The sequence below is a fragment of the Oncorhynchus mykiss genome, chromosome 3, assembly GCF_013265735.2.
Source record: "Oncorhynchus mykiss isolate Arlee chromosome 3, USDA_OmykA_1.1, whole genome shotgun sequence".
Classification (NCBI taxonomy): domain Eukaryota; kingdom Metazoa; phylum Chordata; class Actinopteri; order Salmoniformes; family Salmonidae; genus Oncorhynchus; species Oncorhynchus mykiss.
In genome coordinates, this window is record NC_048567.1 from 25,488,033 (window position 1) to 25,513,049 (window position 25,017).

The window sequence follows — 25,017 nt, forward strand, 5'->3', positions numbered from 1 at the left end:
CGGGAGAGAGATAGAGAGAGGGAGAGAGCGAGAGAGAGAGGGAGAGAGAGAGAGAGAGAGAGAGAGGGAGAGAGAGAGAGAGAGGGAGAGGGAGAGGGAGAGGGAGCGGGAGAGAGATAGAGAGAGGGAGAGAGAGAGAGAGGGAGAGAGAGAGAGAGAGAGAGATGCCCTATTTGTAAGCCCTGAGAAGACTCATACATTGACATCCCTACAGGAACTTCATGTCCGTTGTGAACATTCTATTTCTACTAGTAAACTCTCCCAGACCCAGAGGATAATGTAACTATTACAGCACATCGACTCAGTGAGCATCAGTGTAGCAATCAGTGTATCCGCTGTTCCTTTTCAATAGCTATGAATCCTGTCATTACGGGAATCACTGTATTATCAGGACTGTGTGATCGAGGCTTTTCATCCGACGTTGGACACACACTGAGTGATCCATTTTCAGCTTCTCTTCTTCAATAGGTGTGTGATTTGGAAATAAACAAAATGATTTTGTAATAAACAACTTGACGTCAGTTCTGTTGATAATTACACCAACTACCGGAGCTGGAACTAGTGGCTCCGCTGTTTAACTAATGGTATGGTAGTTTAAGAAAACACATTGTGCTTGTGACTTAGTGAAACACTACAGAACAATGGAATAAATTTGCTTTATGACGGAGCCAAGTATGTATAACTAGATAGAGGTATCAACTCTGAATGGGGAGACAAGCTTTCATACTGACATTGAGTGCATGTCACAGGTATTCTGAAGATTGTGCGAGAATATGTGTGTGTGTGTGTGTGTGTGTGTGCGCATGTGTGTGCAATTGTGTATGTGCAGGCTTGTATGTTTATTGGGCCCGGCCATCAACCCTTTCCATTAATCTCCCCAGTCAATCGGCCGCTTCTACAAAAAAGGGCCGGCGATCTCTGTGGGTCCGCCCCGCTCTGCGTAGACACCATCACACACGTTATTAACACGAACGGCAGAAACAGGAAGAGAAAAAAAATAACGCACAATAAGTAATACAAGAGGAGGCTCTCAAAAGGCACATTACTAACTCGTCATACCGGAGAGATAAGGCTGAAAGGAGAGAGGCTTGCCAATTTGCACAAAAACGCCACTGTCTGCTTGCTATCCACTTAACTGTTTTTGTGGAGAGAGCGTCGGTATGCACTGATTCTAATAGATTCTTATCAAGAGGTTTCGCACACAACTTCAAAGTGGCGGAGGAGTAATGAGGTTTGCTGCCACCTCCCCCAAAATATGCAGAACATCTTAAGACATTATCTCTGTCAGGGCCCTGCTGTGCTGCCTGCCTGTGAAGTGAAATCACATGTCTTAGCGGAGGGAGAGCAAGCCATGACCGCGCCTGATGCTCTGACGTTGCGGCTTGCCAGGTGTACGGTAGCTTTTAAATTGTTGTTGTTGTGGTGCTAGGTTGTTGTAAGTGGTTATAAGATTAACTGTTTTGATGATGGCCTTCGACAAGAATGCAGAGTTTGACTTTGAGGCATTACAACTCAAAACAATTCTGTCCTTGTGACAGATGTGTCAGAGCGCTTTGTCAGAGTGCTTTGAGGAAAGACAAGAGTTGTGTAGTTTTGAATTTTCAGTCCTGGTAGCACATAATACTATCCTGAGATGTTGCAATCTTTCCCTAAATCTCCTATTGGCATCAATGTGTGATTTATGCCAGAGTCAGTGTTAAATTCTGCCCCTCCTCACCTGGGTCCTGTTGAAAGCCACGCGGGCGAACACGGCTTGGGAGATGCCGGCCCTCTTCAGCTCATCCCTCACCCACTGGTATATCTCCATGGACACCTCAGTGTTGCTGGCTACCTGGGGCTCCAGGGGCTTGGTCAGGGCATTTCGGTTGACCGGCGGGTGGTTGAGATACTGCTGCGACAGCGACTGCTGTGCCAGGAGCCGGTTGACGGCATACTGCTGGTTGAGAATCTGGGCCATGACCAGCTGCTGGTTCACCAGCTGGGGGCTAATGGGGGTGGACACCAGGCCCGGGTGGTGCAGGCCGGGGGGGAGCTGAGCCGGGCGGCCGGGGGTCTGGCCCCCACCATGGGACGGAGGGGGCAGGGGTGGAACCGGGGAGGAGGGGGGCTGCTCGGCCGTGTTGCCCGGGATCGGCTGTTGGGAGAAGGTCAGATGGTTGTGGTTGTGGTTGGGGCCCGGAGGAGAGTGATCGGACAGGCCATCCATGTCTGCTGGAGGAGGGGAAAGAGAGGGGAGGCAGGGGGAGAGGAGAGAGAGGGTTAATTTAAACACTTTGAATACTGGCTGAAGAGTACAGCAGAAAATGTCCAGAAAGAATATACCAATGCACACTGTCCAACCCACTCAGATGAGTAAAACAGACTTTGAAATTGAAAACAGTGCATCAGGCTAAATCTCTAAGCAATAAAACTTTACAGCTGAAACAAACCTGTGTCCCTGTGATAAGACCTAGCTGTTCAGACACTTGCCTGTCTAAAAATCCCCAGCCTAGATTCAGGCCCCAGATAAAGGGCCTCAGTGTGCGACCTGCAGGCAGCCCCCAGAGCCTTGGCAGCTCCCGAAATTAGTTTAGAACGTCCATGGCCCAATCATGTGAGCAATAAAAACAAGTGTGTGTGTGTATGTACGTATGTTCGTGTGTGTGTGTGTGTATGTCTGCACATACTGGGAGACAGATAATCCCTGAATCGCTCTTTATGTCCCTAATTATAAAACAAGGTACGGAAGCTAGCCAATATGACATTTTTTGGGACGGCCTAAATATAACCCCAGGGAGAGGAGGGGAGAGATGAGGGAGCGAGAGAGAGAGAGAGCGAGAGAGAGAGAGAGAGAGAGAGAGAGAGAGAGAGAGAGAGAGAGAGAGAGAGAGAGAGAGAGGAGCTCTACAGTATAAGGAGCATCCTAGACATGACCTCTTCAATATGGCAGCCTGTTCAGGCCTAAGGAAAAATGAATGTACTATTTATGGTGTCTCTCTCATTTTGGGAATATTTAAGTCCATAATGGCAGCTTGTGAGTATTTTGAGCTCTGTCTAAATTACAAGTCTGTGGATGAAAATAATAATTTTAAAAAATCTAAGGGGATATCAAAGTGACTATGAGTGAATGTGAGGTTTCGTCAAACTGGATCTGCTAGAATCTGCTGAGGTTTTCTATCTAAAGAATTCATACAGATTTAATCATTTACATTCACTGAACTTAAAATAGTATCTCTTAAATAATCCATATAGTACCATTTACACCTGGATGTGTGCAACTGCCAACATGGGACCAAAAAATCATATTGAATCAAATAAATCATATTTCTGAGAGGCACCAATTGGTGTTAGGAGGAGAACATTTTCCACAAACTCAATATTTCAGAGGTATATAAAAGATTGAGTGCCTGGAAGAGCTCCAACAATCCACATAATAATCACAGATATAGCAGCATATTTTCTTAACTGTCAGGAAACACAAAAACTGGCCAAAACTGTTCTTTTCAGTATTTGTCGAAACAAATTATTAAGAAGGGGAAAAAAACGTGGTAATAATTACATCTCTCCCATAATCCTCGGCATTCCCTGGCTGTGATGATTCGCTCTTGTCTCTCTACTCTGTGCTCACACACATTGCTGGGGGGCATGCTCACAAATACACACACACACATACTGAACGCACACAAACACAACATTTCCATGAAAAAAAAAAATTAAATAAAAGGGTGTCAGAAAAGCACGGCCGGCCCTGGAGAAAAGGCCTTGTGTGGAATCCTGCTACAAAAGAGCCCCAGATTAAACACACAATGGGAATGGGATGTGGGTTGAGAGAGGTAGGGAGGGGGAGAGAGAGAGAAAGAGAGAGGGAGAGAGAGATGGAGAATAGAGAGAGAGATGGGGGAGAGAGGGAGCGGGGGGGCGAGAGAGAGAGAGCGAGAGGGTGGGGGGTGTCCAAAACCCCATGGAACTCTTGTCTCCTGCTGGATAGGGGGACTGCTCTCGCACTTCAACAGAGTAGAGACCACTTTGCTGGGTCCCATAGAAGCAGACTCTGACAGCAGAGACTGTCGACCAGGGCCCTTCAATGTGTTTAACCAGACGCATTTTCAATTACAGACAGTGTCTCGATGTAAGGCAATATAACTACACTGCCCATGTGGTAGACTAAGTGTATGTTTATGAAACTACAGTGGCACTGAAGCACAAAGGAGAGACTAACACACTCCCTTTTAACAGTGCCCTCTATGCCATCGCTGCCACTCAACAGGCACGCATAGTAGGCATCCTTACATGAATATTAAGGTTGAGAGTGTTGCTGTGGGCGACAAACAGTCACTTGTGGGGTGCCAGCTTTTGCAGCGACTGGGTAGGGACACAGTGCAGTGTGTGTGCCTACAGACGGTATGTGTTTAGCCTCGTGACGTACCTAGTGTGTTGGCACGCGGGCTGTCGTGGAGGACACACGTCCCCAGGTAGCCCTCCAGCTGCGAGGGTTGGCGCATGCCTGCACAGATGTGTGGGCAAGATGGGCAAACAAACATACACACACACACACACACACACACACACACGCACCCACACACACACACACACACACACACACACACAGAGGACAAGACACACAGTGCACAGGTGAAGAGAGAGAAAGAGAGGGTTAACACCCCCTACCATCTACATGATACATGACCAGGGGAAGAAAGGGTTAATGTGGACATAAGGGATGCCACAGAGTTGATACCCACTATGCTTCACCTCATATCCCATGTACACATAAATATCACATTCTAAATACACACAGGACTGCTACTTGAGATCCTACATTCTTTATGTACTCTTCCATAAACCATAAAGAATGCTACGTAAAATGTGTGTATGTACACAAGAGGATGGGTAGGGGGCCAGTGGTGTTACGTGTCCATGATCAGAGCAGTGTCCACAGGCAAAACCATGAAAACATTCTGGTCTTATATCTTGACCAGCGGCGATACCTCAGAGGAGGAAGGGGAGGATCACCCTACTCAGTGAATTTCATAAACATTAAATTAGTGAAACATTTAAAAAGTTATCCTTTTTAGATAAAACTATACTTAATATATTCACATCACCAAATACCTGATTAAAATACACTGTTTTGTAATGAATGTCTACAGTAGCCTCAACAGCACTCTGTAGGGTAGCACCATGGTGTAGCTGGAGGACAGCAAGCTTCCACCCTCCTCTGGGTACATTGACTTAAATACGAAACTTAGGAGGCTCATGGTTCTCACCCCCTTCCATAGACTTGCACAGTAGTTATGACGACTTCCAGAGGATGTACCTATCAGAGCTCTTTTCACTTTCACTTTAACTTACTTAGCTAGCTAATGCAGTTAACTAATTTAGCCTACTCAAACACCTGGCTCAAACAGAGAGGTCAGCCAGTGTAACTGCTAAACTGCTTGCTGTACACTGTACTGCGTGATTGTAGCAGGTTTACTAATGTGTTAATTCTAGTAGCTATGTTGACTATGACGTTAGCTAATATGGTGACAACAATGTAGGCTGTGTGTAGCAGTTAACGGTTCTGGTATGAAGGTTTGGCTTGGAAAGGTTTTTTTCGCCTGGTCACAGACAGCTGATGTGTTGTGCACTGAAGTCCACAAGCGAATGGAAAAGGTGAGAGGAGGGGAGTGCGTATATTCGAGAAGGAATTATACAACAAGCAAAGTGATGATGCTGTTTGTATGTGGCTGCTATGAAGGTGAACTGTGTGTGCGGATAATCAGGGGTATATTAACCTCTTGAACCTATAGGGGCGCTGTGTCATTATTGGATAAAAAGACGTGCCCGTTTTAAGCGCAATATTTTGTCACGAAAAGATGCTCGACTATGCATGGAATTGAGAGCCTTGGAAAGACACAACTCTGACGTCTCCAAAACTGCAAAGATATTATCTGTGCGTGCCCCAGAACTAATGCAACAGGCGAAACCAAGATGATGTTTCATACAGGAAATGCCCCGGATTCTGAAGGCGCTGTGTTCCAATGTCTCCTTATATGGCTGTGAATGCGCCAGGAATGAGCCTGCGCTTTCTGTATATTCCCCGAGGTGTCTGCAGCATTGTGACGTGTTTGTAGGCATATCATTGGAAGATTGACCATAAGAGACTACATTTACCTGGTGTCCCGCCCGGTGTCCTGTGTGCGTAATCAGTAAGTCCATGCGCGTTCCATTTCTTCAGAATTGAAAGTAAACTGCCACGATGGATTTTATCGTCGATAGATATGTGAAAAACACCTTGAGGATTGATTCTAAACATCGTTTGCCATGTTTCTGTCGATATTATGGAGTTAATTTGGAAAAAAGTTCGCGTTTTAATGACTTTTTTCTTTTTTTTTTCTTTCTTTTCCTTACCCAAACGTGATGAACAAAACGGAGTGATTAGTTGACACAAATAATATTTTTTGTAAAAACGGAACATTTGCTATCTAACAGAGTCTCCTCATTGAAAACATCTGAAGTTCTTCAAAGGTAAATTATTTTATTTGAATGCTTTTATGGTTTTTTGTGGAAAATGTTGCATGCTGAATGCTAGGCTTAATGCAATGCTAGGCTATCAATACTCTTACACAAATGCTTGTTTAGCTATGGTTCAAAAGCATATTTTGAAAATCTGAGATGACAGTGTTGTTAACAAAAGGCTAAGCTTGAGAGCAAATAGATTAATTTCATTTCATTAGCCATTTTCATGAATAGTTAACGTTGTGTTATGCTAATGAGCTTGCTGATAGATTTACACAATCCTGGATACAGGGGTTTTTTCGTAGCTAAACGTGATGCAGAAAACGGAGCGATTTGTCCTAAACAAATAATCTTTCAGGAAAAACTGAACATTTGCTATCTGAGAGTCTCCTCATTCAAAACATCTGAAGTTCTTCAAAGGTAAATGATTTTATTTGAATGCTTTTCTGTTTTTTTGTGTAAATGTTGCCAGCTGAATGCTAACGCTAAATGCTACGCTAAATACTACGTTAGCCATCAATACTGTTACACAAATGCTTGTTTTGCAATGGTTGAGAAGCATATTTTGAAAATCTGAGATGACAGTGTTGTTAACAAAAGGCTAAGCTTGAGAGCTAGCATATTTATTTCATTTCATTTGCGATTTTCATGAATAGTTAACGTTGCGTTATGGTAATGAGCTTGAGTCTGTATTCACGATCCCGGATCCGGGATGGGGAGATCAGAAAGGTTAATTCCGCCGATTCTGTTGAAAAAACGTTTCTTAAACGGAAGCAAATGGAACAAAACGGCGACAATTCTACCTGAATTTGTCCAATAGAAACTCTCGTTTGGAACTGTTTGGACTAATGATAACACCCTAGATCAGCTAGATGCAAGCAACAGTGAGTAAGAAGGTATTGAATGTGTCACTGTCTTTCATCTTGATTACTAGTAGCCTAAACCTATCGATGTTACATTGAGCTGGGTGAATGGAATATGAATGGCAGTTGTCTAATATGCTGTAATAGAAATAAGGCCATGCTCATAAAAAATTAATCGTCCTCCTTAATCTTAAACAGCACCGACCACCACTGATCTTGAATGTAATCAACATGAGCACTAGCTTGTATAGGAAGCTGGATTTCTACACAGTAGGTTGAAACCAATACTCTAAATGACTGTATATTAAACTCTATTAATATGACTGGTATAGTATTTCATGACCAAAACACATCAAATAGACAGCATCTGAATTATGTGACCTAATTTCCAAACAGGGACAAGGAGGACCAACTGAGTTATCTAAAATACAAAGCCAGCCTTGTTCTACTTTGACAAGGAAAAACAGATTGACTTCAAACCAGATGATGGCCAGGAAAATCATCCGTATGTCATTTGTAGGTAACTGAAACAGTATTCATAAACAAAGGTCGCGGACCTCAATTTAGTCTGTGGTTTTGACAGCCATTACTGAATACTAAACTACATCTGATAAGCAATAATAGATTACTCTGAAGGGATTCAGGAAAAACGGTGAAAACATTGTGCACCTGAGCAGTGTACAGGGAAATATCTGAGAAGAGCCATCATTAGATGATGTGATTAAAATGTGTTTAATGTACCAGGAAGAGGGGGGGAACATGGGGCAGACATATTGGAATGGTGATTGGAGGGTCTGATAAGACAGTGTTAGTGTAACATTTTGCTTACCCATCATATCTTTTGTCTTCTTGAAATGTTTATACCAGCGCCCAAATTCCTGACACTTCGCCGCCGACACATTTGCATAGTAAGTGCTGTTCACAATGGAGGAGATCATACTCTGAAAGAGAGAGATTGGTAAAGAGAGAGAAAACCTTCAGGATCTGCAATGTGCACCATGAGGGCATTTATTAACGCTGGTGTGACGTGCACTAATGCTGTGTTTTCTTGTCAAAACGAACAAAACATTTCGGTGCACAAACAACAATAATCTAGCAAAGACCATTTTTTATTAGTCATGCACAAATCTTGGTCTTGTCTTTCCAAATGTAAAACAAATCAAAATGAAATATAAGAGGTGTGTCCCTTTATAGCAAATGCCACAGAGTTTGAGAGAACCTTTCTGGGAGGGCTTCACTGAATTAGTAGCCTTGTTGATATCAGGGTGCAGTACTACGGTAAAGAGCAGTTTGCTTTCAAAAAGTAAAATAACAAACAGACTATTAAAAGTTAGCATCTGGAAATCAGGCAATGTAAACAGATGAATCTTTTATTTTTTCTCTGGCTCTCCACAATATGTTAAAAAACATCTTCAAGAGACATAAGGCTTTTATATCTGTGCCCTCTCGCCTTCTCCACAATTGACTCTACTCTTCCTTATTTATTTCTCGAACGCATTCCTCGCAAACAAGGCGCAGTCTTCTTTTCATTAAATGTTTTAACACCTTCCTGGCCTGCGGGTGAATAGCAGGAGAAATTGTTTTGATTGTTATAAATATTCAAAAGATGAAACCATCTGTTTTCAAATTACAGGTATGCCATCTTTATCATATCTTTAATATGAGCACTTGGGGACGGGAGGGAAACCTTCTGGCACAACAGCACTTCAGTGAACAACACACGGCGCTGGCAGCAGAGCCGCAGCCACATCTCCCACTCCTCCTCACCGGAGATGGAAGACGAGGGAGGATTGAGTCTGCTGCTGTGGATCACTATGGACCTGATGCTGAACTCCTGACCTCGACATCACTACACAACCAGCATACATTACAAGCCCGGTGAATTGCGGAATGATCATTGAGGATGAGTTATTGAGGATCTGACAATTGAGGATTGGTATCTTCAATAGAGTTAACAGAAAATGGCACATACAGTACAATATATCAGCTGAACCCAGTCCATATGAATGCACTATTTTGGTGAGTACAGTATAGTCCGTATTGTGGCATAATGGGAGCTATTCCGTGGGCGTAGCATGTTGCATTTACAGTATCTGGGCGAGGCAGAGCCAGCTATAGCAGGGCCCACCCAAGACACACTGCCTGTGTTCCTCCATATTTGACACAGATGTTCTAATAAACAGTCCTCATTAATCAGGCATCTCCCTCCATACATCACACCCTCTCACTGGAGCACACACACACACACAGGCAGGTACACACACACGCAGGCACAGACACGGTACACACATTTGCCAAGCCGTGCAGATAACCACCGCCACCTCGCGCCCACGAAGCCTCTGCCAGCCAGCAGCTATCTACAGGTAGTGGTGGGTACTGTGTGGCACCAGGATGCTGCTGTCTGACTGCCCTGGGCCCTTTAAGTGATAGCCATCTACAGGTAGTGGTGGGTACTGTGTGGCACCAGGATGCTGCTGTCTGACTGCCCTGGGCCCTTTAAGTGATAGCCATCTACAGGTAGTGGTGGGTACTGTGTGGCACCAGGATGCTGCCGTCTGACTGCCCTGGGCCCTTTAAGTGATAGCCATCTACAGGTAGTGGTGGGTACTGTGTGGCACCAGGATGCTGCCGTCTGACTGCCCTGGGCCCTTTAAGTGATAGCCATCTACAGGTAGTGGTGGGTACTGTGTGGCACCAGGATGCTGCTGTCTGACTGCCCTGGGCCCTTTAAGTGATAGCCATCTACAGGTAGTGGTGGGTACTGTGTGGCACCAGGATGCTGCCGTCTGACTGCCCTGGGCCCTTTAAGTGATAGCCATCTACAGGTAGTGGTGGGTACTGTGTGGCACCAGGATGCTGCTGTCTGACTGCCCTGGGCCCTTTAAGTGATAGCCATCTACAGGTAGTGGTGGGTACTGTGTGGCACCAGGATGCTGCCGTCTGACTGCCCTGGGCCCTTTAAGTGATAGCCATCTACAGGTAGTGGTGGGTACTGTGTGGCACCAGGATGCTGCCGTCTGACTGCCCTGGGCCCTTTAAGTGATAGCCATCTACAGCACAGGAGCTTATCAGTGTCCCCCAGGAAGTCGCAGAGGGACGTTATCTGCCCCAACTATCTACTCCACTTTCCGTCATGGGAGAGAAACGCATGAAAAAGACACGTTGGTAAAACCCTGCCATGGCCTGCAAGCATATGCACACACATACACATAAACTAACTAAGACACCGTACACACACCCTTTTCTTGTTCCTTAGCTCTGATTGTGGCTAATATCTTGCCCCCCCCCCAAACATCTAAAACTAATTACAGTCAATTCCACACCAATTGGGTTAAGCGTCCCCACCCCTCCCCACACACACATGTACGCACGCCTGCGCACACACACGCACACATACACACCAATAGGCCCTACTGCTACCTCAACCACTAGCAGCCTTAGAGCAGAGCCCAGGCTCACAAAGATGGCATTTGATGGCTTTTTGCTGCTATGCAACAGGACAGCTGCTCTGTCAGGGCCGCCCAGTGGGCGAAGGAGGGGGGGCAGAGTGGCGAGGGGGGCCTCTTTTGTTGCCGTAGTTTCAGAGGAACCTGGGGTGGACGGGAGTCAAACTTTTTAGTGAGACCTCATCTACTTTTCCTCTACGGGGGGCATTACAGTGGAACTCCATCTGAGCGCAGTCAAATTATATTCCACTGGGAACAATAACAATGGCCACAGTGGTGAACACAGTCTCTTTTCTCTCAGCCCCCCCTCCCCTCTCTTGGAGTTGGAGTCTCTTCAGGGCATTTGTAGGCCAAACACACAAAGCATGACTCCCCGCCACAAAAGAATGAACTAAATGTTTGACAAGACAGAGAACAAAGGCGCCGTTTTTTCAAGATGGCCCACCCTCTTTCTTTCTCTCTTTGAGCCCTGTTCTGAGGTAGGGTTCATTCTCTCCCCCAAATTCTCTGTTTGTTAACCTTTCTCTCCCCAGGATTACCCTCCTGAATATCAAGGAGACACTAATCCTATAAAAGCTGCCAATCTTCCCTGCCTCCGAATACACCCTTTCCTCTCCCCGGGCGCTGTTGGCTTCCAAGAAGCCTTAGGAGCGCTGTGGCCGATGTGGCTTCTCACCTGCCGCCCATCACATCCCCCTCAGGCACTCTCATCAGAGACCCTGAGCCATAGTTTAATACTGATAAGAAACAGCAGTAGCCACGCAGGTCTAATACTGGGCTCAATGGCCCAAATGAGTCTTATAGAGAGACCTATTAAAAGCAACAACACACCTCTCTGTGGGTATAGCAATGCAGAACCCACTGTGTAACAGATGTCAGATATTTTGAAGTTGGCCATCTGTGAACCCCTACAATGCGAATAAAGGGATCGCTGCTTATAGTATATCATATATGATATTTGGGATTAACAATGCACATCTCAACTACCATTTCATATTTCAGTTAGCCTGTTAACTCTTACTTACTCAGAGCGTCTTACAATGAGTAAATAACAATGGCTGAACAACAGAGTAAAATCGAGCAGCGATGCTATCCTCTGAGCCTGCGCGGTTGGACCGCACCACAGAGAGTGGTTCACATATGGACCGTAAACAGGGTGATTACCGGGCTGAGGGAGAGAGGGAGGGAGCTGCGGCTCGGCTCAGCCTGAACACCGCCGGGGGACTCTTTACATCATCACCACGCTCTGCCCGGCTAAACACACACACCACGGGCCTCTAGGTGACCGTACGGCAGCCTCGGTGAGGGGAGAGTCCACTGAATAACACACTCCATAACACACATATTCCATACCGTAAGAGCTCGCACACACACTCCATACCATAAGCGCTCACACACACACACTCTATATCGTAAGCGCACACACCCAGACGGCTCCTGTGATAAATATACTTCCGTTTCTTTCCTGCAGAACAGCTTCTGTTATGAGCTATGAAATACGACGAAAGCTGAAATTCTATAGAGTCAAGCTACTTGAATAGAGAGTGAGTGTATTACATAATGGTGAGAGAGAAAATAAACTCCCAAAAACATATTTCTAGCCTGACGTATAAAGAGGAAAATCAAGATTATTCTGGGTTGGTCCATTGTTTACCCAACAATAACCCTGCATTCAATCAACAGTACTGCTTCTGCAAATGAGGGGGGAAGAGAATAAGAAGGGGGGGGGGGGGGGACGTGCATCTATATGGACGACAATGGGTATTGATTTGGATTTTCTATGGCAATTCTCCATCGTGTTCCACTCTATCAAACTCTGGGCATTTGAAAAAGGGACACTGGCAGTCTTTGGCAAATGGAATAGTGGGGGTTTGTGGACGGCTCCAGCACCTGTGATAAGGGACATTCTTTTGCCAGAGAGCTCTGGTTCATGTCTTTGAGTAACTCCTTGAGGGCATTTCTTACTGTAGAGTGGGTCCACTGCTCTGGCGGCAGGTCCTCCAGTTTAGGACAACTGTGAGACGAGATAGGAGGTAGGAAGAAGAGATAGAGGGGGAGAGAGAAAGAGAAAGGGATGAGGGTGGGGGGAGAAGATGGAGAACAGGGAGATTGAGACAGGGGAGGGGGGAATAGAGAGAAGGAGAGAAAAGAGGGCAGAGAACAGGAGAGAACAGGAGGAGAAAGAGAGAGAGAGAGAGATGAGCACAGGGCCTTGCTTTCCTGCTGCAAGCGCCCCTCCAAGACAGACAGATTTCATTTGGCGCATCAAGCAGATGCATCTGGAGATTGCTCTCTCTCTCTCCCTCCCTCCCTCCCTTTTCCCTCGCTCTCTCTCCTTCCCTCTCTCTCTCCTGATTGTTCTGATTAGTTAATTACTTTATACAACACATCTGCTGTATTGATGCATGAATTATACATCAGCTGCATGTGGCGACTATTATTTCATGTTACTTCTACCTTCCTGGCTCGATGTGCTCGGCGAAACAATTTAAGGTGTTACCGGCTAGATTTTTGCAGCGGGGGGAAAGGAAATAACAACACGCCACACATAAAAACACGCATTTTTGATAAAAAGACAAAGAATGTATGCGTCTATGCGATATACAGATGAATGTACTCTATTTACAGACAAGTGGACCCCCCTTTAAAACCAGATCTTTTTAATGAGGGGGAATTCGAAAGAGAACAAGCAGGTCTCCAGTGAGAGAGCCCCGTTCGCTTCAGATAAGGATCTCTCCATGTGATCAAGCATGCGCAGACGTCACGTGTGTGGGACATATGGCCGTGTTCGCATTGCATGCATTCCTGAATTATGGCAACGACAAAAGAAACACGTGAACCGCACACTCCACAGTTGGAAATGGGTGTCTATTGAGTTTATGTGTGTGTGGTGGGGGAGATGGGTTGCTATTGTCTTAAAGGTTATAGGTACTTTGACATGTGTAATGCATATGTAATAAACAGAAGGTAGATTGGTAGAAGTTAGAGGATTCAAAGATAGAGGGCGAACACACACACACACACAACACACAACACACACACAACACACACGGCTCTGGTTAAGGCTTTGCCAGAACACCTTAAACGGCTGTAGCAGCTAGAGAGCCTCTGGGGAAAGCAAAGGAACAGAGGGGAGGAAAAGAGAGGAGGGCGAGTGGTGGAGACAGACAGTTATCCATGCAGACACACAAGCTTGCTGGAAATAAACACAACCTTCTGTGTCCTGGCTGGTGTGTGTGCAGAGGAGGGGAGAAAAGAGAAGGAGGGAGGGAGAACAACCTGTGTGTGTGTGTGTGTGTGTGTGTGTGTGTGTGTGTGTGTGTGTGTGTGTGTGTGTGTGTGTGTGTGTGTGTGTGTGTGTGTGTGTGTGTGTGTGTGTGTGTGTGTGTGTGTGTGAACAGCCCCCCAGAGGGTTGCATTAGCAGTGAGCTAGTGAGGGTAGGGCTGAGTGTGTGCAGCTGGCACAGGCCTCTACACCAGCAGTACCAATCTCAGTGTGTGTGTGTAGTCTGTGGCTGCTATGTGGTCTGTAAACAGTATGTGTGGGTTGTGTGGCCAGGTTGGTCATTAGAAATAGACGCCGATTTTGGATATTTGAAAACGTCCTGAGAACGTCGATTATATGCCTTCCTCGGCTCTCACAAAAAAAATCTCAAATAAAGATTGCCCAGCACTGGGCGCAGACTGATGATGATCGGAGCTGGAGCTTAAACCACTGTGCTACTGCAGTTCACAAAGCCCGAGCAAGTCTTGAGAACACTGTGAATACTGATGATACCTGATGGTAATATTGTATCGTTTTTTTATTATTTTGTTGTAGCCCTTTCCTGCAATAGTGGCCTCATAAGTAGAATGCTATAAATATTTTTCAGAATTTCATCATTAATAAACATACCTTTTTTTTAACGCCGAAAATCTGTATATCTATGTCAAACGGTTTTGGTATATTTCTATCTTATGTGATGTATATAAAGTGTAAAATTGGGATGCAAACTCAAAGTAGATTTGTTTAAGACACTCTTGTGACCCTGATTTAACCCACTGCAGTAAAAGGTTAAGCCTTCCCCAAACCATAGCACTAACCTTAACTATTAATGCCCAAACTGTTAACCTTTGAGTTGTTTCTGCTTTAACCCTGTAACCATGTGGAATAAACCCTGTAACCATGTGGAATAAACCCTGTAACCATGTGGAATAAACCCTGTAACCACACACAATGAAAGCATCAGAAATAGACATTCATCCATAACACGTTGAACTTTGAAGGGATACTATGACATCTTGTTGGTGTGGCTACTGACTGTGGTCAACGTAAATGGTGAGTACAGTTTTACAGTAGGTGCTATGAGCAAACCTGACTGCCATGCATGGTTTTTGTATGGACTGGATAGCTACCATTGCTATGTTCAGCCCATCCATCACTATCAGGTGTATGGCTGGATTCCAGGTATGTCTTTGCTGTTATGGCTGCTGCAAGGTCTGTGGCTATTATGCTAATTTGAGCTAGTGTGGAAGCATAGAAAGCAAATGGTATGCCTATGTGTTGGGTGTTTAACCCAAGTTAACTAGGTACGCATGCCACACTAGACTGGCATAGGTGGGTGGTGGGGTCAGGAGGGTGGTGTGGTTGGGTACTTCACTGGACTGGCATTGGGTGGGTGGTTGGTTAGGTGGGTGGTTGTGTGGGTGGGTGGGTTGATTGGGCAACAGGGCGGAGACTGACCTGTGCAGCTGAATTTTCAGCGTGACCACATGGTACACGTCCTGCAGCATGTCTGCCACGGTGGCGTCCGGCGCGTCCGTCACGTAGGACAGTGGGACCGGGTTCCACTTGCCCACCTGAATGAGACCTGCAATGGAAAGAGAAACACAAACACAATCAAATGGTAAATGTTATGTTTCTCACGTTTAGACACATACAGATAAACATTTAGAATAATTGACTGATTCTAAGGTCACACAGCAAGGTCACATTAAAGTTGACATCTCCCCCCCCCCCACCGTCACCACCAATAAATGGCATGAAAACATCCGAGCCTACACTATGTCCTACTACAGAGATTGTGGGGTATTTTGGTCAACTGTGTTGCTGTATGATAGACCTGCCTGTAATAAAGGGCAGAGGCACCTGGAAGTAGCCCAGGTCTGTGTGTTGCAGTTGCACTCAGCTGCAACCGGTCCCACCTTCACTCCCACTGAGTGTTCTAGCTAGAGGTTTACAGAGCAAAGAGGCCCTGAGAACTCCTGAGAGGCATGTAGTTACATCCTCTGTCTGGGATCAATGTCAGCCTACGTTACTGAGCCTTCAGATCAGCTGGGAAACTATCGGAGGCCTGGACAGCTAAGGCAGTTGTGTGTGTGTGTGTGTGTTTGGGGAGAGTGGGGGAGTGGGCAGTGTGTGTGTGTGTGTGTGTGTGTGTGTGTGTGTGTGTGTGTGTGTGTGTGTGTGTATGGGTGGATGGATGGATGGATGGATGGATAGAAGGGGGGCAGTGTGTGTGGGGTAAGTTATGGGAGAAGCCAAATCATAGCAGGGCCAGTTCTATAATTCGTGGAGCGGGCATGTGCCTGAGTTTATATGTGTGTGTATACAGTTGAAGTCGGAAGTTTACATACACCTTAGCCAAATACATTTAAATTCCGTTTTCACAATTTCTGACTAAATGTCAGAAATCCTAATCCTAGTAAAAAATGCCCTGTCTTAGGTCAGTTATAATCAACACTTTATTTTAAAAAGTGTTGAAAAAAGTGAATGTGAAATGTCAGAATAATAGTAGAGAGAATGATTTATTTCAGCTTTTATTTATTTCATCACATTCCCAGTGGGTCAGAAGTTTACATACACTCACTTAGTATTTGGTAGCATTGCCTTTAAATTGTTTAATTTGGGTCAAACGTTTCGGGTAACCTTCCACAAGCTTCCCAAAATAATTTGGGTGAATTTTGGCCCATTTCTCCTGATAGAGCTGGTGTAACTGAGTCAGGTTTGTAGGCCTCCTTGCTTGCACATCCTTTTTCAGTTCTTTGGCTTGCAAGCCTCCTCCTTTTTCCTCCAAACATAACCATGGTCATTATAACCAAACAGTTCTATTTTTGTTTCATCAGACCAGAGGACATTTCTCCAAAAATTATGATCTTTGTCCCCTTCTGCAGTTGCAAACCGTAGACGGTATTTTTAATGGCGGTTATGGAACAGTGGCTTCTTCCTTGTTGAGCGGCCTTTCAGGTTATGTTGATATAGGAATTGTTTTACTGTGGATATAGATTATTTTGTACATTTTTCCTCCAGCATCTTCACAAGGTCCTTTGCTGTTGTTCTGGGATTGATTTGCACTTTTTGCACCAAAGTACATTCATCTCTAGGAGACAGAACGCGTCTCCTTCCTGAGCGGTATGACGGCTGCATAGTCCCATGGTGTTTATACTTGCATACTATTGTTTGTACAGATGAACGTGGTACCTTCAGGCGTTTGGAAATTGCTCCCAAGCATGTCCCAGACTTGTGGAGGTCTAAAATAATTTTTCTGAGGTCTTGGCTGATTTCTTTTGGTTTTCCCACGATGTCAAGCAAAGAGGCACTGAGTTTGAAGGTAGGCCTTAAAATACATCCACAGGTACACCTCCAATTGACTCAAATGATGTCAAATAGCCTATCAGAAGCTTCTAAAGCCATGACATCATTTTCTGGAATTTTCCCAGCTGTTTAAAGGCACAGTCAACTTAGTGTATGTAAACTTCTGACGCACTGGAATTGTGATACAGTGAATTATAAGTGAAATAATCTGTCTGTAAATAATTGCTGGGAAAATGACTTGTGTCACGCACAAACTAGATGTCCTAACCGACTTGCCAAAACTATAGTTTGTTAACAAGAAATTTGTGGAGTGGTTGAAAAACAAGTTTTTATGACTCCAGCCTAAGTGTATGTAAACTTCCGACTTCAACTGTATGTGTGTGTATGTGTGTGTGAGCGGGTCATCAATAGAGTGGGGGCTTGTGCCAGTCCTACCTTTCGCCTGTGCCGCCGAGCTGTGCGAGTAGCCCAGTGACAGAAGGGCCATCTCGATGAGCTGGTTGAACAGCATGTCTTTCCTGACCAGCACAAACTCGGCGTGCTCCTCCTTGCTGTCAAACTCGATGGGGCTCTCGTAATGCTCCACCACGCAGAACACAGGGAGCATGTTGCCTGGAGAGACACAGAGCAACACAGCGGGGGCTCAGACATGACAAATGGTGACCTTCAATGGGGGGATTAATATTACATTTAGACACAGCTGATACAGTCAGACTACCTCTATTCATGAATGAATGAATGTCAGTGCAATTCGTATTATCAGTGACAGCACAATGATAAATATTGTATTGTTTTTTATTAGAATTTCCATATTAGCCTTATTCACATTGATAGAACTGGTAGTGGTAGCGGTAGTAGATGTGGTGGTACTGTGATTTTAGTTATTCAAACATGATCAATGACATCATGATTAGAGTAATGATTTCAATGTCCTTAGTCATTATTAATGATATCATTATTCGATTTGAACTAAAGTCTAAATAAATTGAATGTTGTTCAGATGAATCTTGGCCGATCTCTGCTTTTAACCACTTTTTGACTGAGATCTATTGATACATTGTCAAGGAGTTCACATTAGACCAGATCACATTAGACTGCTTCTGCCTCTGCTGTCAAAACCCATATCACCTTCCCATGATGCACCGCTCCAAATCCTAACACTCCAGTGCGCCCTGAGGTTTACTAGTCTGTGTAAACACTGCACTACTATTAGGTAGAAAACGAGGAATCCTTGTCCAAAGACGTTGCACTGTGCAAATTTCAAATGATACCATTTGGGTTAAAAACGGCTTTTGATGTTTCGGTGACTTAAGTTTCGGAGCATCATCACTTTTTTGGTTAAAATGTTCCTCTATAGCCTTCAGTGGTGATGATATGCAGCACATTATTCATGGAGTTTAAGCATTTGCAATGAACAATATTTCTAATGTCCGGCATCCTGAAGATGCAAACATCTCTGACAAACAATCAATAAACGGGGTAATCACCAGCAGATGCCAGGGAATGTGCTGAAACGCTGCTTCTCTCCCTGATTTTAATAGATAGAGATCTAACAATAAAGACTGCTGTGTAGGTTCATTTGGGGATCAATACAGCCTTTGTTTTCATGGAACGGAGAAAAGCCCATAGTAAATATTATTCAGCTCAAACAATGGCCACTGTGGCCATGCGAAACTTTAGCAACAGACGCTTCTATAAATTTCACAATTTCCTCTCGAAAAAGGCTAAAAATATGCTGGAACGTTCTGAAAAACGCGAGGACAGAGTGATGTAGGGCCGGCCTGAGGATGATGATTGGGGAGGAAAATTGAACTTTCTCAGCTGGTGTTTTGCAACAAATGAGACAGGAACCAACTACGAGTAACAGCGCATCAAGACACTCAACGCAACATTCTTTGGTTCCAAAGTCCCCACAAACACAACCGAACAAACAGACGAGACATAACGGCCAACTCATTAAACTCGTGAAAATCTGCAGGTCTGAATGCTCGTATCTAGCCCCAAAAATTCATAAAATAATAACATTATTCATGTAATGATCAGGCCAGTAGTTATATAAGAAAGCTATTTCATCATCTCAAAATAAAGACCCCTTAAGTGGGGGACCTACATTCTCTATAATAAACAACAACAGGAGAGAAACAGTGATGCAGTGCTATGCAGAATAACACAGTAATAATTCTCAAACAGCCTCGGTATAAACAATGGGTCTTCGTAGATAGGCCTAAGTGTGGGTGTGCGCACTAAGATGACTAAGGGAAATTTAAATCGGTTTGCGCAGGAAGATGGAAACAAAACCATGACACTTGTGAACCATGAAGACATTATAATTGTAAACACAGACAGCACATACACACACTTACAACATTCCACCTCTCTCCCATCTTGCCAAACACACACAGGCCTTAATTTGGGCCTACTTGTACTGAGGGTCCTTTTGAAGTGTCTGAGAGTAAATATTTTGCTATCTCACACACCTACACACATAAACACACACCACCCTGACCAGTGTCACTCACCCCTCTTGTGGCAGTTCTTGAGGAGGTGTCCCGAGGGTTTGTAGGGTACCCCGGCCAGCTTGGCCCCCGTGCTGCCCAGGCGGGCCCTGCCCAGGGGGCTGCCGTTCTGTTCCAGCCGGGCCAGCTTGGCTGGGGGGGCCTTGGAGTCGCGGTCGCCCATGCTGTTGACCAGGTCACAGTTCTCCTTCCCCAGGCACGCCTCGCTGAGATGGTCCATCATTCTCAGCACCTCTGCTCACTATCACCTGGGAGGAGATAAGACAGGGACAGTCTGGGTGTTAACTAGCTGGCAGAACATTATGAGGTTTCATGGACATGTAAGGCCTTCCCACAGTAAGCACATCATATTCAAATGCATGATATGAAGTATGCCAAATTATCTTTTTAGGATTGATTGTTTGGACATTGAAAAGGTTCGAAAAAAGAGGGTGATAACTTGTCAACATGAACATCTATCTATGGGAAAAAGCACATTAAAAACATAACAGTTACAACAATAACTGCCAATTCTGTGCTTTCATTACTTGGCACTCACAATGTTTCGTGCCATCGTAATGTTCCCATTTTTCAGAGCATGTATTATGTATGTCTGTCCCACTACGGATTCCCATATGGTGGGCAAACAAGACCATTTTTGTGCAAACACATTAATTTGCAGAAAGATTCCACTCTGATGATTACTGCAGTTCACAGCACAAGCCCACAAGCCTTGCAACAGTGAAGTGAAGGCTGAGAGAGAGAGTAGAGCTAAACATATTCAGCCTGAGTCACTTTCAGCACTCCCCCCCCCCCCCCCCAAAAAAAAACTACCAGACAAAAAAGCATAAAAAGGCAAAAGACCTGAAGAACATTGTTATGACAGAGTTGTATCACATGTGCCTAAACAGGACATGATATGAGGAAGAAGAATTTTGTGGGAGGTCTCTTTAAATTGCTCTTTAAATGTAAGAGAAGACTACAAAATGTGAGGTAAAACTAAATGAAAGCAGTACCATTGGAAAGAATGCTGACTTGTTATACCTTTGAGCCTATCAGAAATGAAAAGTGCAATCAGAAAAAAGAATGGACAGAGGACAAGGTGAAGTCTGACATGCCAGAAACACCTGATTATTGAAAACACATTTAAATTTTTATTTAACCAGGCAAGTGAGTTAAGAACAAGTTCTTCTCTACAAAGACAACCTACCGGGGAACAGTGGGTTAACTGCCTTGTTCAGGGGCAGAACGACAGATTTTTACTTTGTCAGCTTGGGGATTCGATAAAGCAACCTTTTGGTTACTGGCCCAACACTCCAACCACTAGGCTACCTGCCGCCCGCATACACAGCCACCGACTGCAGGAAGCACACAATCAACACCTTGACAATCTCTCCACAACTGAATGACAGGGTTAAACACCTAATACACACCATTTGCTTAGCAACATTTGAATAAGTATCTGTTATGGTGTTTCATTTTTTTAAATAAAAAATAAGGCTACATTCCTTTGGGTTATTATACAGTGTTTACATTGTGCAATAGAAAGTTTAAAATATATATTTCAACAAAAACTGACAGGTCAAAATAATGTACCTTCCCACCAGAACAGAAATGATCATGAACTATCTCATTCATGATATGCAATGAAGCAACTAATTGTTTAAATAGGGGCAACAGAATCCAGACCCGGATATGGTGGAGGTCCAGGGCAGGATTTCTGAATGACCTTTAAAAAAGACAAGCAAGAGTGCAAAACACAAGTTAAGTTACATTTAGGGCAAACCAACCTGAAACTCAGCACTTCAAAACTCGAAAGCATATAATGCAGTCTTGGTGAACGTTGCCTTCTTCAAGTTTTGTCAAGGGAAAGAAAACTTCAATGTCTGATGCTTTCTAGGTTTAAATGATAGGTCCTCTACAGAAATGTGTTCTTCTTTTGAGAGATGAAAGGTTGATATACAAAAGAGCAACCCACATCTATATAAAAGAAGACGTCGAGACAGACTGGGATACGATAACATTGGTAGTGAATTAAGTCTGTACAGTATAGCCTAAATAAATCGAATTATTTGCTCACTGGAAAAATAGTCATTCTTACGTCTTATTAGAAGTAGCGGAGGAAAATAACACCTGATACAATAAACTGGATAACTGTCTCGAGAATAGTCCATCGGTTACAAGTGCAACGAGTTAACACAACGTATCCACCACGATTATCAGTCAGTCGTGAATATAACATCGGATAGTGTTAAGCTGTGCTGAAATCTGTTATTTCTACCAGTCGCGAACAATCCTGATGTATAAACGCATACAAAAATAACGTGTATTCAATAAATTCGGCTTCTCTAGAATTTTTTTTTTATCGACAATGATCTGCTATCTCATGTAGAGACGATGGCGCAACGATATGCACACCCATGTTAAAAAGTGCGATTTACTTTCCAATGTCGAGTTAAGGCTTGCTATGGATGCATAACAGCTGCTTGCGATGTGTGTTCTTTCTGTTGGTTTGATTTGCGTCCGGACGGGAGCTCTTCTTTCTTTCTCGCTTTCCCCTTCTGTGTCCCCATTAAATTATGAGTTGTATTGACTCATCACTCCCCTTGCTGGTGCTGCCTGTGCTTTCCCTTTCTCCTCCTCATTTCAAAAGAAAATACCCCTAAAACAAGACGATTTAACCCGCATGTCGAGTGTTGAAGGCAGCCACTCGCGACAGCCGATGTCCTGGCGGAGTGTAGAACCTAAAATAAAGTAAAAAGTGCAAAGAAAACAGAGGATGGTGCGATTTCCGGCTGTGCGCGCAGGAATTTTTAATCAGCTTGATTAGAGTGAGGCGGTTCTGCATTTATTACTGAATAACACACACACATGCACATACACATAGGCGCGCATAGGCTATACATATTCGAGATGCTATGCGAATGGACATTATATAGGCTACAGGAGGACCATGTGGAAATTGTTAAAATAGGCCGATATAAACCGCACATCACTGAAATGCTATCTGAGAGAGCACAATAGAATAACTCCCATGCCGTTTTGGCTATTGATCTACGTCAGTCCTGAGTAGCCTACTCGACCCGTAAGCTATTCTTATTGTGCATAAAAATAAATAAACAAACAAACAAAATTGGTATCCCGAATAATAATAGGCTGTTTGTTTATTACATGGTTACTATTATTTTCCTGAACTTTTCCCATAATAGAGATGAATAATAGCCTACAATAATAATGCCAGAATCTGATATTAGGATTATTGAAAAGAGATTCAATCTGTTAGGTGTGAACACAAGTCTGTTAACTGTGTTTGCATATCACTTAGAGGTGCCTCACAGGCTGAATATGTCTTATTGCTACAGCACACATCATAGAAGTAGAGAGTGGTGAGCAAAAGCTGTTCTGGTGCCTTTCTAAATAGCTTATGTACACAGTGCATTCATTGCACACATGCTACGAGCAGCCCTACACGGGTGACAACGCAATAGAGAGCATAGCCAAACCTCTACTACTAAAGAGATTGGATTCCGGTACTGACTTTCCCTGACCACAAATATGACACTGTCCTAACCTTGCACGGGAGAAAGGGGGGACTGGGAGAGAGTGCGACCTTCCCAAGACCCTAGAGGCGCACCTCAAGGACATCACTGTCAAGGTAGGTGCCTTACAACTTCTGTTGAACAAAGTATTGTCTATAACGGAAAGCAATGTTGCTGTCTATTACTATATACATCACAACACAATTATTCTCGCTCAAATGGGAATGTGCACAGCACAGAACTGCTATAAAACATACGTCTGTACAAACAACGTAGAGATAACATCAATTGTCACCACAGAATCAAAGAATGTACATCATTACAGTTATCCTGCATGCCCTGAGATAAAACACTATTCTACATGAAAAGATTGTCAGCAGGGGACAATAAACAAAAACAAATGTGGGCGCAAATACTTTCAGAGACAGACCAAGATATTAGGTACAGTATATCAGGCATGTTGTCAACACAACATGAAAACAAGGCAGTCAGGACTCAGAAAAAAAAGCTAAAAAGGAAACCAACCAAAACAGGATGCATTAATACCTTGCAAACCATAAACATAAACTCTAAATATGCAGTGATTGCCTACCTCTTTGGTAAAACACAGAGGAAATACTGCATATAGAAACAAAATGTTGTGTATATATATTGTAGTATTTAGTCATAAACCATGGTAAGGCCTATAGCTCCCAGAAATGTTAAGCCAAATCATAAATCTCCTCCCACACAAAAAAACCTGTTGTTTTGTCAATAACACACATAGAGGCGAGCAGAAGGAGATATCTGAGGGGAAAACATTTGTCATAAAAAGTCCAACTCTTCAAAAGAGGGTTTCTCTTAAATTCCTGAGAAATGATTCCTAGAGATGAGACATCTTGAGCTCAGGGAAACTCTTAGTTCATACCTGTTTACGGCATTTTAAGCCAAGAAGGTGTTACTTTATGGTGTTCAAGATTTGTAAGGATTGACCCAGCAGATGACCTCTTTATCGTATACAAATGTGAGTGTTTGATGTTTTTTGATAGAAAGAGCACCCGAGTCACTGTATTCAAAATGAATGTATTGCTGAAAAACTTTTGAGCCGGAAGTAAACAGAGCAAGGTAAGATTCAGCGGTATCAAGTTGAGGTAGAACACTGTCTTGAGTAAACAACAACACCTAGCTGAATGTCAGTCACTTTCAAAGCAGTGAGTCTGTGCTGCCGATAAGTGATGCTGTCCCATGTCTGTGGCCTGTCACCGGAAACCCATACTATATGCTCCAATGTTAAAACTTTACTGTCTAAGGTTCAAACCAGTCAGGTGTATGTCACAATTCAATAAACTTAGTAGCCTATCTATAAAATGTTGGGTTGTACAGAGATGTAAAAACTGGCTAAACTGCTAAATTCATACTGCATTCATCAACAGAGTACTGCAGTATTACTTTGTTTTAATCAAGTAAGGTGCATGATAATAGAGATGAAAAGGACAAAGCGATATTCTGGGGCTATTACTATGTTATTACAGTGTTACTGCTGGTGATGTAGTAAAATGTACAAGAACAACTATCAATCTTTTTGGGTCAGATCCGTTGCTCATTTCACATGATATCACCTGTAATAGCAGGGTCAAGGTT

At 43.9% G+C, this 25,017-nt stretch overlaps 1 protein-coding gene across 10 annotated transcripts in view; it reads right to left on the minus strand.

Moving 5' to 3' along the window:
- The window catches only part of LOC110515443 (DNA-binding protein SATB1), a 55,979-nt gene that overhangs the window by 22,182 nt on the left and 8,780 nt on the right, over positions 1–25,017 (minus strand). For 4 of the 10 annotated variants that reach the window (XM_036973192.1, XM_036973182.1, XM_036973201.1 and 1 more), the window contains exons 2-8: positions 19,883–20,127; positions 17,799–17,975; positions 15,513–15,639; positions 12,680–12,803; positions 8,173–8,284; positions 4,406–4,483; positions 1,718–2,211 (exon numbers count right to left, since the gene is read on the minus strand). In XM_036973192.1, the coding sequence (XP_036829087.1) occupies positions 1,718–2,211; positions 4,406–4,483; positions 8,173–8,284; positions 12,680–12,803; positions 15,513–15,639; positions 17,799–17,975; positions 19,883–20,102 (1,332 nt within the window). In that variant the 5' untranslated portion in view covers positions 20,103–20,127. Of the gene's footprint in view, positions 1–1,717; positions 2,212–4,405; positions 4,484–8,172; positions 8,285–12,679; positions 12,804–15,512; positions 15,640–17,798; positions 17,976–19,882; positions 20,128–21,648; positions 22,689–25,017 lie in introns of those variants that run through there. The other 6 variants (XM_036973180.1, XM_036973209.1, XM_036973181.1 and 3 more) reach the window with 6 other exon arrangements.